The sequence below is a fragment of the Rhododendron vialii genome, chromosome 11a, assembly GCF_030253575.1.
Source record: "Rhododendron vialii isolate Sample 1 chromosome 11a, ASM3025357v1".
NCBI classification, from domain to species: domain Eukaryota; kingdom Viridiplantae; phylum Streptophyta; class Magnoliopsida; order Ericales; family Ericaceae; genus Rhododendron; species Rhododendron vialii.
This window is the reverse complement of record NC_080567.1, coordinates 22,042,450-22,056,943: the sequence shown is the minus strand read 5'-3', so window position 1 is coordinate 22,056,943 and position 14,494 is coordinate 22,042,450. Positions and strand designations below refer to the sequence as shown.

At 37.8% G+C, this 14,494-nt stretch overlaps 1 protein-coding gene and 1 long non-coding RNA gene across 2 annotated transcripts; both read left to right on the top strand.

Annotated features, from left to right (window-relative positions):
• The first annotated feature begins 2,857 nt into the window (after positions 1–2,857).
• Positions 2,858–4,231, top strand: LOC131307518 (probable carboxylesterase 18). The gene has a single exon (XM_058334060.1). It carries the CDS (start codon positions 2,893–2,895, stop codon positions 3,955–3,957), a length of 1,065 nt encoding a protein of 354 aa, XP_058190043.1. The 5' UTR covers positions 2,858–2,892; the 3' UTR covers positions 3,958–4,231.
• Positions 4,232–8,959: 4,728 nt separating this feature from the next.
• Positions 8,960–10,851, top strand: LOC131307517 (uncharacterized). Its single transcript, XR_009194149.1, has 3 exons — positions 8,960–9,086; positions 9,166–9,900; positions 10,581–10,851. It is a non-coding gene; the product is annotated as an uncharacterized LOC131307517 (long non-coding RNA).
• Positions 10,852–14,494: the final 3,643 nt, after the last annotated feature.

Below are 14,494 nucleotides of genomic sequence, written 5' to 3'. Positions count from 1 at the left end.
CACACTGCCCTTCTTTCCCCTTTTACCCCCTTCTCTCTCCCTCTGTCCCAGCACTCTTTTATATTTTATTTTTCTGTTATAAAATTTTAAATACTAATAATTTGTTTTTCACGTATTATTTTAATAAATTTATATTTTTAAAATCTACTCAACGAAATCTATCAAACAAGCCTAATATTGATGGTAAAATAATATAAAACAAAAAAATTATATTTTTTACGTAGTCTAAACTATCTAAAGAGGTTGAAAAATATGTTCCAAATTTCAATCCGTTTTTATGTAGTTTAATTATGACCATTTAGGATAAAATGAGCAGAAAACTAAAATCTTTCCACCGGTTTAAACAGATTGAAATTTGGAACACTTAATTTTTTTAACATTTTTAGACAGTTTATATATTAAAAAATATAGTTAAAAAATTAAGTGTTCCAAATTTAAATCCGCTTGAACTGGTGGAAAGATTTTAGTTTCCTGATCATTTTATCCTAAATAGCCATAATTAAATTTTGACTCTAGGACTCTCGTTGATAAGCCCTAAAAGATATTTGATTCTAAAGGCCAAAAATTCATTATGACCATTTAAGATAAAATGAAAAAAAAAAAAGATCTTTTCACCGATTGAACCGGATTGAAAATCGAAACACTAAAATAATTTTAAATAAATAAAAAAGAAAAAAGATACAGAGTATAAATATTATTAATTAAATAAAAAATAACAAATTAATTGCAACGGTTGAAAGTTGGAAGTTGCAACAGTTGAAAGTTAATCGTACCATTGGTTGAAAATTGCAACAGTTGGCCAGTCTGAAGTTGGAAAAAAATTAATTGCGGTTGAAAAGTCCTTCTGAAGTTGGAAAAAAATTAATTGCATCATTGGTTTAAAAGCCCGTTGCAAATTCGATAGTAGCGCCTATATATTCAGTTGCCTGTATATTTACTTGTGTATGTCTTTACCTATATATTCACACTTACTCTCATTCACCACATCCTTAAAATTTTCTCAACTTTCATTTCATTTTCGTAATTCATAGAAGAACATTATGGATCAGTGCAATTTTTCATTTTCGGATAGTTAGTTAGTTGGAAACAATGTTATGAATGATGTTTCATGTGGGGAGAGCAGCTCCTACGTTAGGGGAGATTACACAGCCGAATTTACGACTGACCAGGTTAGTTAGTACGTATTTGTTGTTATTATACATATTTGTTACTTATTTTGAAAGTATGCTGCATAATGTTTTGTTTATACGTATTCATTTTTTTTTTTTTATAGATATTTGAAATTAGAGTTGTCATGGTAGATTGGGTGCGAAGAGTTGGTAAGAAAAATGGTTTTGTGATTGTTATAAGTAAATCTGCTAGTATAAAGGGCAACAAAATGTCGAAATGCATTTTTATTTGTGAAAGGGGAGGATTGTACAGACCGCCACCGGAAGGGCATTCAATGCAAAGGATTACTGAAACTAAAAAATGTGATTGCCCATTTAAGCTGCGAGGTGTACCACAACCTCCAGACGGTGTCATGTGAAGTTTGAAGGTTGTTAAAAGTTTTCATAACCATGAACCAGCTGAAAGTTTTGAGGGACATGAGTACCCGTCAAGGTTAACCCCAATCCAACAGCAATTAGTTCGTGACATGTCTAGCAGTACCGCGCCTCGAGAAATTCTTACTTTCCTGAAACAACAAGACTCGTCAATTAGTACATGAATCAGGAGTATTTACAATGTGAAAGCACAATATAAGAAAGAGCAATTGGGGGGTCTATCTCCAATTGGATACGTCGTAAATGAATTAAAGGAGAAAAATTACATTTACGACTATCATACAAATGAACACACCAACGAAATCACAGATATTCTTTTGGTTCATCCTATAAGTCTAGAGCTATTTGTCAATTTTTCGTCCGTGTTGATTATTGATGCGACATACAAGAATATATTAAAAAATATGATTAAAAAATATGATTAAAACGGTGCCATGTGTGATTAAAAAATATGATTAAAAAATATATTAAAAAATATGATTAAACGTACTTAAGTGCTTCACTCTCTCCTCTTCAACGTACTTAATTTTTTTTGACAGTTTATATATTAAAAAATATGATTAAAAAATTTAAGTGCTTCAATTTTCAATCCGTTTGAATTGACGCGCAGATCTTATTATTCTGATCATATTGTTCTAAAGAGACATAATTAAATTTTAACTCTAGGGCTTTCATAATCACGTTTCTGCTCCATAGGATTGCAAGAGGAAGAGTTTGTTTTTTTTTCCTTTGATAAAACGGTGTCGTGTGTGAGTGTGGGTTGGAGCTGCTGGTGCCGTGTGTGAGTGTAGGTTGGGGCTGCTGCCCATAGTGGGCAGCAGAGTCCGCGTCCCCGTTTGAATAGGTGAAAATATTTTATTATTCTGATCATTTTATCCTAAATGGTCATAATTAAATTTTGACTCCAGGGCTCTCATTTTTTAACCCTAAGAGATATTTGATTCTACGATTTTTTTAGAGTTAATCAACGAGAGTGCTATATTCAAAATTTAATTATGACAATTTAGGATAAAATAATCAGAAAACTAAAACTTTTCCACTGGTTCAAACGGATTGAAATTTGGAACACTTAATTTTTCAAACTCTTTATACATTTTAAACTACCACAAAATATAGTTTTTTTGTTTTACATTATTTCATCATCGATATTAGGCTCGTTTGATAGGTTTCGTTGAGTAGATTTTAAAAATATACAATTTATTATAAAAAAACAGGTGAAAAAAATATTTAAAAAAATAAAATAAAAATGAGAGAATGCGGGAAGAACGAGAGAGCATGAATAAAACGGGAAAATCGGCTGGGCCGGTGTCAGACCCCCTGACACGGGGCAATTAACAGCTCTCTACTAATGTCGGTGGGAATCGCGAGAGAGAGAGAGAGAGAGATGGCTGGAGGAGATAGTACTGCAAGAGCAGCTAAGCCATCCATTCCATGGAAGACCAGACTCTTAATTGCCGGCCACACTTTCGCCGTCGACTACTCTCGCCGCTCCAACGGCACCATCAATCGCGGCCTTATGAACTTTCTAGACGCCAAAGCCCCTGCCTCCGCCAAACCCATCAAAGGCGTCACTTCCTCTGATATCACCGTCGACCCCTCTCGCAACCTCTGGTTCCGCCTCTACAATGTTAACCCCCTTGCCGCTGCCGCCGATGAGTCGAAACTCCCTATCATCGTTTACTTCCATGGCGGCGGATTCTCGTTCTTCTCCTCGGACACAAAACCCTTCGACGACTTCTGCCGTCGCCTCACCTCCGAACTCCCTGCTGTGGTTGTTTCCGTCAACTACCGCCTCGCCCCCGAAAACCGTTACCCTTCCCAGTTTGACGATGGCTTTGACACCTTAAAATTCCTTGACGCCGATGAAGGCCTTCACTTGCCCCAGAACGTGGACCTCAGCCGCTGCTTCATAGCCGGAGATAGTGCCGGCGGAAACATAGCCCACCACGTAACGCTCAGAGCCGCCATGAACCACGGCGAATTCAAGAAATTGAGGCTCGCGGGATTGATTGCGATGCAGCCGTTTTTCGGAGGGGAAGAGCGTACGGAATCGGAGCTCCGACTGACCAAGGTGCCATTTGTTAATATAGAGCGTTCTGACTGGTCGTGGAGGGCTTTTTTGCCCCCAGGATCGAACCGAGATCACGAGGCGGCAAACATTTTCTTGGGGGCAGATGTTTCGGGGGTGGAGAAATATCCGGCCACGATCGTGTTTGTTGGGGGTTTCGATCCGTTGCAGGACTGGCAAAAGAGGTTTTACGAGTGGCTGAGTAAATCTGGGAAAGAGGCTTATTTGGTTGAATACCCGAATGCAATCCATGCTTTCTACGGATTTCCTGAACTGCCGGAGTCTTCTCTGTTAGTCGCAGAGGTGAGGAATTTCATTCAAAAGCAATCCTTGACATCCCCATGAGACTTTGGATCTCACTGTTTCGGTTTGTTTGTTATGCTTCTAAGGAAATGGGATCTGGTGTATTTCAAGATGTGTTTTGTGTTGCTAAAATAAAACTTTTCATGCGCTGTGTGTTTGGGTTTCTGTTTTTGCGTCTTTGTTAGTGTGGTTATGTACCAAGTTTTTGTTTCTACTTTTCTGGCAACAAAATGCTGGTGGTAAAGCAAGCTTTTTCTGCTTGTGGATGCTGGAATGTTGGGTTTGTGATAGTTATTAATTTCAAGGTTTTAAATAACATCATCGATGGTTATAGTGTAACAGTATCAGCAGAATCGGTTGTGGCGGTCGATACGCCACAACCGACTAATAACGGTCAATACGCCTAAATTACCTATTAGAACATCTCCAATAGTCTCATTATAAATTCTAGGCAAATTGCTCAGGAAAAGAGGAATTTTCTCCTTTTGGCTAGTCATCAAATAAGAGCACTACCCAACAGCCTAAACAAATTACATGCCAAAACCAGATCTGAGTCATCTGACCACTGAACTTCACCGGATCTGTTCACTGAACTTCGCCGGAGTCCAAAACTAAGTAAACCAGATTTGGTCGGAGACCCAAAACCCAAAACGAAATCTCACCAGAGTCCCAAAACCTAAAAGAGATCTCGTCGGAGTCCCACACGGAGTAAACTGAACCCTAGTTCGACGGCGACCTCTCCATACCAAAATAGATTAAACGAGATCTCACCGGAGTAAACTATTCAACGAGATCTCACCGGAGTAAACTATTCAACGAGATCTCACCGGAGTAAACCCAATACATATACGACGGAATAACTCACCGGAGTAAACGAGATCTCAGCCGTCGGAGTAAATGGCTGAAATATACAATATCTGAGTCGTCGGAGGGATTGGTTGGAGCAAACGATCGTCGGGGAGGAGAAGCGAGGGTGTGGTGAGGTGTTGTATCTCGCTGGGCGTGACAAGGTCTTCAAGCGAGAGGATAAAATGGCGAGCCTCTGACGAGGCTAATGGAAACCAGAAAATAACAAATCGGCTCGCCTATTTAACCTCGCCAAAGCTTACACGAGTTCATTGGAGATGCTCTAACAGCCGTGAACTGGAAACGACTAATACATAACAGAAATCGGTCGATATGCCTGCTATTTTTTCATCTCATCGGAATACTCGGGTGCAATGGTATCGGCAAACCCAAAATCCTTTATGTATCGGCTAATTGAGATATGTAACGATACGCGACGTCAGATCTTAATGCATTGGTTAAATTACCCATTGGTGGTTATTTTACGTATTTTCTGTCGAGGATCTTCCCAGCCGGTCCCATCAAAGTGAATTGTTTCCCTCCAAGTCCTTGCTGACAAATGCAGACAATTAATTTCCCATAAGGTCCTTTCCTCACGTGCGCTCATCACTTCCCTTTCTCTTGTTCTGTCCTCCACGTACTCCTCTACTTTACTCACCACACGATGACAACGACAAGCAAAAAAAAAAAAAGCTGCACGATGATAGGACCCAAAAATAGCCACACATGATAGACCTCAAACGCGGCTGCACGTGAGGGAGGATGTTAAGGAAATAGAATCCCACATTGCTTGGGAGTGGAATGGGTAATCACTTAATAACATTTGGAATCTCTCCACTCATTACTAATTGGTTTTGAGATGGATATAAAGTTTCCACAGTATTTTCTTCTCTCCTCCTCTCTTTTTTGTCTCACACGCAGCACCTCTCCTTCTCTCTCCTCTCTCTTTCATCACTCTCTCTCTCTCTCTCTCTCTCTCTCTCCTTTTTATTTTAAAGCTTAAAATTTTATTACATTCATAATTTTTTTGTACATATGTTTTTTTTATAAAATTTATATATTTAAAATCTACTCGTAAAGATCTAAATAAGAAGACCAATATTGAATATAAAATTATAAAAAAATTATTTTTCAATGTCTATTTTATTTTAAACTTCACAATTAAGAGTGTTATTGATAATTTATAGTGTTTATCTCTTCCAAAATTCATAATTAAAGATATTAAATTCACGAGTATGAGTGTTAATTAACACTGTTAATTCACAAATAAAAGTGTTAATTAACATTTAATAGTATTTAATTATTTCATTTGTCTCTAAATAACAGTGTAATTAACACTGTTATAACAGCGTTAATTAACACTATTAATTTACATTTAACAATGTTAATTAACACTGTTTGATTCATCTCGCCGAGTACATTTTGACAATGTAAATTTTATAAAAAAGTAAAATATTTACAAAAGAGGTTATAAGGCTTATTAGATTTTAAGTAGAAAAGTAAGAGAGAGAGAGAGAGAGAGAGAGAGAGAGAGAGAGAGAATGCACTGAATGGGGTCAGGTGTGCTGCGGAGAGAGAGAGAGAGAGAATGCACTGAATGGTGTCAGGTGTGCTGCATGTGCACATGCACATGGGCGTGAGGAGAGAGACACAGAAAGAAAAAGGGAATGGGATCCATTTCTGGGTGCGGGCGTGGGATTATTTTTGTATGGACCTAGCGGGCTATTGACTTTATTTGGAAAGGATTACGGACTACGAAATAGAAAAGGGGAAATTACCGGCAGGAGGCGTGGACCTGGATTAATTACCAATACATGGTCTCCAAGTTTGAAATCACCACTATCATGACACAAGCAAGATTATTCACCAAAACATGGTAAGGCTATGTTAGTTTACAATTCTACCCCTACATATATATGCAACATTGAAGCCCTAACACTCCATTCTAACGTTTTACTTCTCTCTCCAAGAGTTATCCAGGTATTCTCCCCCCTCTCTCTCGTTCTCTCTCTCGTTCTCTCTCTCTCCTCTGCTCTCCTCTCTCTCTCTGGCTTTCTCTTCTCTCTCCTCTTTCTCTATCGTTCTGTCTCTGTTTCTCCTAATATTCGAGCATTTGAGACAATTTTGTGGTTGTTTTACACCTATTTTGACCGAATCGTCTGTGTGTGTAAGCATTACTTTTGCGTGTGCCGATTTTCCTCTTTATGGGCGAGATTTCGACATCAATAGACGCTTCTATAATGGGAGAATTCCTGTTGATTATCTTGGTAAATATTTTCTGCTTTCTTGATTTTCTTGTTTGGTTTGTGAGAAAATGGAAGAAAATGAAGCAAGAATTGAATACTGGGTCTTGTTTCTTTTTTGGGTAAAGTGATACTTGGGTCTTGGTCTTGTTCGGACCAGCATCCTTCTGATCCTAATTACAACCTAATTATGTTGATCAATGAGCTACGTAATATGGAGAGTTAATATTTGGTTGGAGAGAGGCTAATGGTTGCGCTCATAATCTAGAAAGGTTGGTCTTCAGTTAGATCGAGGAAAACAAGTGTTTGATCAAGCCCCATCCACAGTGACGGAGGCTTTGCGCAATGACCGCGATGGTCTTAGAGTTCATCGAGCTACTGTGTCAAGTATTTTTGTTTCTTAGTGCCTACGCCCTTGTATGTACCATAAAGAAGAAGAAGAAGGCAAGGACCAAAAGATGCCTAAGTCACCGGAATACATGTCAAGGTCTTTAACTTAACATAAGCTCTTGCCATCGAACAAAACAGAGCTCAAATTAAAATTGAAAGAGTTTCCTTGCTCCGTTAGTAAGAAATGACGACGAAAAGACTTGAAAAGATTTAGCTTCTGTTCTCAAAGGCTTGGTCCCAAAGATTTAAGTCATTGTCTTAGCTAGGTTGAATGTAGTGGATTTCAAGTTTTAGCGCGATTAGTTTTAAGACGTTCTTGACCTGGACATTTTTTAGTTCAATTCTATTCTCTATGTCCTCCTTTCCTGTCGTTTTCCTCTTTATATGAGTTTTGTGATTATGATTAGTCTGAGGTATGTTTTTTAATATGTTTCTGTTGTGTTTTTTTATGTTTTAGCTCATCTTGTCGTCGGCCTTCCTTTTCACCCTTTACATGTCCTCTTTTTTCAAGGTGGTTATGTTGCAAACTTCACATTGTTTTGCGGTGCGAGTACGATATGAGGGCACTTCACCCAGCTACTTTGATGGTGGCATTTCTTGCTCATTTTTGTTGCTATAGTTTGGTGGAATTGGAGCACCTACTATCATATACCAGCTTTTCCTCTCTCCCTCTCTTTTTTTTCCCCATGAACTAGTCAACCAAATAGCAAGTTTTTGGTTTCCTTAATTGGAGTGGAGGATATTGCTAAGAGAACACTAAGTTTGCTAATAGTTTCAAGCAGTAACACGCACAGTTGACTTATGTTGTCATGGGTAAATGTCATGGGCAAAACTTCTATTCACGTTGTCTCTTCAAATTTAGTAAAGTTGGTCCTCCCAGGAAGCAAACTTGTGCCAAAATCAGCACTCCCTTCATTAGTTGGACTGATAGAACCATGAGCTTTCTACGAGAAACTTACTTCGACCAAAATCATCACAAGTTGCGGAAAATGATGGGGTTGCTTAGCTTTTCATGCTAGGGAGGTGTTATTGTTCTTGATTCCTACTTGAAATGGGATTTGTTCCTTATTCCTTGGGACAATATTTTGCAAATTTTCATCGTTAGCTGTTGACACTATTGAGTTTGGTTTCTTTTTGCACATTAACTTAATATCCTTGCAGTTTTGCATCTAATGTTGCATGCGCCCATTAAAGCACATGCTAGTGTTGTGTTTAAACCAATTCTTTTAACTGTAGTTCAAGGTGATTATGTTCATGAACTTCATGTTCGCTAATGCCTTTTTTGTTCATAATTTTTGTGGTCCAGGAAATTGTGCCCTCTGAGAAAGGTTCGTTGGAGACCTGAAACTGATTCTAAGTTTGTGAACCAGCAGAAGAAGACAGTTGGTCCTCATACAGCCAACTCTTTGCGAGTGTATCTGCAGTCATGACCGATTTGCATTTGAGATCCAATTTGGAGCTTAACTTGAATGTTAATGTCTTTGTTGAGGTATGTGATGCTCTATTTTGAAGCTCATCTTTTTAACTTCCTATCATATTCCTTTAATTATTATTTCACAAACGATTGGTGCAATGCCTGCTTCTTTCAGTAACAGATTAAAGACTAACAATATATTGCTCGATGAGCATCGGATAGCAAAGCTGAGTGATTATGGAATGTCCATCATTACAGAAGGCTTTGAGTCACTTGAGGTATCTTTCCTTTATCCGGTGACAATATTTATTGGTTTCATGATGTGTTTTTGACATGATTACACTTTCATTGTTCCAGGGAAAGGGAGACGGTCAAAAATCTTGGTAAGGGTCTTTCTTTAACTCCATTTTTGGGAGAATGATCTCAGTAGCATCAACAATGTTTACGCTACTTTCACTGCTCATATACAAGTAAAAAGGATAAAGGATTTGGTTTGCTGGGGTTGGTACCTGCTCCTGTGAGTAATTCACCTAGAAGCAACAAAGAATATTGCAACCAAAGGTTTTGAATGGTATTGAATCTTATGTTCTTTGACTAGTTGAATGCAACTGATTGATGTTTCTTTGGCCTGTATTCATGATGTTGTGGCTTCTAGTGATGCCGTTTTTCCTCTATCTTATGGAAAGGTCTGTCTTTTAATGGCACTGCCCCAACCCTTTACTTTCTATTTTTTTTTCTGGATTGGCAAAGTCCAATCTCCAGTTCGCTATCAATGGTATCCATTTGACAATGTAAGTCACCATGGCATTCTAGGAGCTAAAATGGAATATGTTTGCAATGGTATTACAAAGCTCTGAATATGCGATTGAACAACTATTGCTTCCCATTTCTTTTTTCCAAAACAAGGCTTCCTTTGTTGTTGTTTTCCAACAGTAATTGGCAAGGCCTAGGATTGACGGTGTGGTGTTCCTTTGTTGCAGGCATATGACAACGTTAGAGGACGATGTTTACAAATTTGGGTTCATACTACTTGAATCCTTAGTGGAGCCGATTGTTAGCGGAAAAGGAGAAGCGTTCTTGTTAAATGAAATGGTATGCTTATCCTATATAAACCTATTCTATTCTGCTAAACACGTTTTTAATATGCTCTTCTTGATCATTTACTCCTTAACCTTCTATATGTTAGGATTTTTCCACATCTATCCATGCCAGCAGTACATGCGCGCGCACGCACACACACACATAAGAGAATCACTAAGTTTACGCCAGATAGGCAGTTATATTTAGGGCAAAAATTAGGCCTTGAAACGTAACGAGGTAGACACTAGACAGTGAATTGAGCTTGAAAACAGGCAAAATGACCAAGGTCCTCCAAAATGTCTTCTGATTTAATCATCGGTATGTAAAATCGCATGGGAGATGAAGATTTTCATGTATTTTTATTGCATTAATGTAGTCGACCTTGTTTTGACACATTCAGTAGACTCGCATGTTCTGATTTAATCATCGGTAGTTTTTAGTTTCCTGGAGAAGGGTTATTCCTAGGTCTTCTCATGGAATGGGCTGCGTGGTCTTCTCATGGAATGGGCTGAGAAGGGTTATTCCTAGGGTTATTCATCTTAGTTTAATTAGTCTTCCTTTGCATTAATAGCTATTGTTTTTTCTAAACGAGGCCTATGGGATTCATATGCTTCAGAGTTCATCTTTTAACTTCCTTGTTAGTGGTTTGATTATGCTGTCACTTATCCATTTCCATTCTTTCTAAATTGCAGGTCTAAAAGTTGAAAGGTTGTCAATTCAGGGTTGATCATTCTCTAGCACTTATTGTTTTTTAGTAGAAAGCTTTCTTTTAGCTACAAAGAGATGTACATTAGTTTTTTCTTTGTCTTTTTTTATCACTACATTTTTACATTTCTTTTCTAAATACTTGGAATTTTCGATGTAATTTATGGTGAAGATGCACTAACATTCTCATTTTTATGATACTGGCTTATTAATTTGTTGATACCAAGGAATGAGTAGTCATTGGGACATTTTTGGTTATTTTTGTATGAGTGTGGTATGAAATGGTATTCAAGTTATCGCAACAGTAGTGGTGGTGGTTAAACATATAGAATATATTTTTCATAGGACCATCTCAGCAATGAAAATCTTTCATGTCAAGCTATTTGGGGGAGCTGTCCAGTGTTAGGTCACAATTGGAATCCACCAGTGTCATCTCCCCTTGATGAAGGCGACTCCAACAACATATGGACACAGATGATATAAACAAGATATTGACGAACTGGAGGGGAAGTCGATGTAACTATCCATGATACCACTTTCGCTCCCCACTTATATAAACAAGATGTTGGCACTTTTGTTTCCCACTTATATAAATAAGATGTTGGCAAACTTTAGGGGAAGTCCATGTAACTATCCATGACACTATTTTCATGATTTTTTTCCAGACATTCCATACTAAAGATGAAGAGTGTAGTCTTTTAGCAATATGGACTTGGTCTTGGTTTTGAAGGAACCACCACCTAACTTTTCACACTTGTCACTTTCCAAAAAAATGACGTGCTCTTTATACAATAAACATGTTCTCCACACACACAAAGAATGTAGTCTTTTGGCAATATAGACTTGGTCTTGGTCTTGAAGGAACCACCACCTAACTTTTCACACTTGTCACTTCTCAAAAAATATGATGTGCTCTTTATACAATAAACATGTTGTCCACACAGACGAAGAATGTAATCTTTTGGTAATTTGGATTTGGTCTTGGTCTTGAAGGAACCACCACCTAACTTTTCACACTTGTCACTTTCCAAAAAATATGACGTGCTCTTTATACAATAAACATGTTGTCCACACAGACAAAGAATGTAGTCTTTTGGCAATATAAACTTGGTCTTGGTCTTGAAAGAACCACCACCTAACTTTTCACACTTGTCACTTTCCAAAAAATATGACGTGCTCTTTATACAATAAACATGTTGTCCACACAGACAAAGAATGTAGTCTTTTGGCAATATAGACTTGGTCTTGGTCTTGAAAGAACCACCACCTAACTTTTCACACTTGTCACTTTCCAAAAAATATGACGTGCTCTTTATACAATAAACATGTTGTCCACACAGACATAAAGTGTAGTCTTTTGGCAATATGGACTTGGTCTCGGGTAAATTAAAATTTGGTCGTTAAAGATAAAAAGTGTAGTCTTTCATGATGGTGTAATACAAAGTTTTTTCTATCTTTTTAGCTGCCCTTTTTGGCCCAAATAAACTTGGTTAAGGTTAAAAGGAGGATAGGTCCCATTGGGGAGATCTAAAAGGCCAACAAAATACATAATCCCTAATCCCTATACATAATAATTTAAACCGAATAGGTCAACAAAATACATAATTCCATTGGCATCATCATTACACTTTTACTCACTAACTTTTCAAAATAGAATCTACTTTTAGGAACAAAATGAAAAATGTTCTAATTTTTATCCACTAACTTTACAAAATGGACATTTATTAAGGGACAGTCTAAAATAGAATACTGAACTCTAAATAAGGGATGGAGGGAATAGCATTCACTGCATGCTATGGAATACTTGTCCTTATTTCCCTTAATTGTTATCCTTCCTTCACCTAGTGTATTAATCTTCTTTTCTTGCTTCTTCATATCTTTATCTCTCCAATACATATGGAACAGAAAAAAACCTCACAAGTCACAACCATACAAAGTTGATACTTGACAAGGGGAACGGAATGCAATAGAAAAAATGCGAAGCGCTAGCACTATAGGGTAGAGTTTTTTTTTTTTTTTTTGGGGGGGGGGGGGGGGGAATAAGCTTGTGAAGAAGCAAGTTTATCCCTGTTAAACAATTAAACTCTTTCCTTTGTTTGATTGATGGGCAACCCATGCAAAAGTTCTGTTTATTACCTCTTTCTCAACATCGGCATAAGCATAACAAAAAAGGAGATAATCTAACTGTGCTTTCAATCTTGGAGTTGTGGTCAATATCATAAAAAAAAAATTTATCAGCCGTAAAAATTTTATTAGAACTCGACAAAAGTTACATTGAGGAAGTCAAACACTAGTTACAAGAAAACCTTGAAACACGGAGAGAGCTAGAAAGACAAAGGAAAAAAAATACATTCAACAAGAAATTATTTGGAGATAACAACAATTCCAAGCACTATCATAATTAAAGTAGCACCAGCATGAGAATCAGCACTTGTGAGAGTCGAAAATCCAGGTGAAAGTAGCTTTGGAGGTAGGATAGCACAAGAAAGTATCACTCATAATTAGCAATAGACAGCACTGGCAGCAACGAGGGACCTTGGACAGTAGGTAATGGCATTAGATAACACCAACAAGCTCATTTGAACTTGATTTTTAGCAGCACCAGCAATCATGGGGAGCAAGGGAAATGCCAACAAGCAGTAGCAGTATCATAGCAGTAACAAACAACAGTTTACCAATTGATCCATGATAGAAAAAATCAATAGACTAAAGAAACTAGATATGCGCATCAGCAAGGGTATTTGCAGCATCAGAAGCAGAGAACAACATTTCAAATGATATAACTAGCAAGCAAAAATTTGTATCATCAAAGGCAGGCAGCAGTAGCAAACAAATGATTCACTAGTATCAAAACCATCTTCGATATTAGGCATCAGTAGCAACCAGGATCAGACAAAATGTTATGGTCAAACCATGATTATAGGAGGCTTAGGACAAGACTGAAACTCAAATGAAGAACTAGGACACGACACACAGCCAAGAAAAAACACAAAATTGCATTGAAAAGTCCAATTTTTTTGAAAATATGACGTGCTCTTTATACAATAAACATATGGTCCACAAAGACATAAAGTGTTGTCTTTTTGCAATATGGACTTGGTCTTGGTTTTCAAAGAAACACCACCTAACTTTTCACCCCTTCACACTTATCACTTGCCCAAAAATATGACTTACACTTTATACAATAAACATGTGGTCCATACAGAAATAGGGTGTAGTCTTTTAGCAATATAGATGTAGGTGGATAAATTCAAGTAGTGCTTTGAACAGCACTGGAGTGCAGCGGCTCCACGTGCCTCTTGAACGTAACCCTAATTCGTCAGAGAAACCCTTATCCTGCAAAACAGACAAGGAGTGAGCGCACCTTTGCCTCTCGTGGCAAAGGCCCTCCGATGCCTTTGTTAGTATTTCCTACTAATGATCAAACCCTAATTATCAGTAGGAAAGCAATAAGATTGCAGTGTATTGCGTACCTTTCACCTCTAGGCTTGCTCTGTTTATATAGACATTCGGATGCTTGGTGCCCAAGCATCCCTATTGCCATAGGATTCCCAACTCGTATAGGAAACCCAGGATATCAAGGATTCTCGTTTCCTTTATCAATTTATGGAAAAGAGTCCTTTTAGGATTCTTTTCCTTTAAGAGCCGAACATCCCATACTCGTTGGGTATCTTTCTCAGATCCTATATTCTTGGGATCTTTATCCCTATATGAGACATGACTATTCTGGAATCTTCCAGAGTATTCTCTCTGCTCTTACTCTCGATTGGAGTTCCATCTTTGTTCGGCCATCTCATAGCCGAACAGACGGCTTGGACTAGTTACCTCACATGTAACTGGTCCTTGAGCCCGTACAACCTTCCTGGACCATTGACTTCTCATGTCACTGGTCCATATTGCC

Bases quoted from the DNA above. Each gene is read 5' to 3' on its own strand.
- LOC131307518 (XM_058334060.1), top strand. From the start codon at position 2,893: ATGTCGGTGGGAATCGCGAGAGAGAGAGAGAGAGAGATGGCTGGAGGA.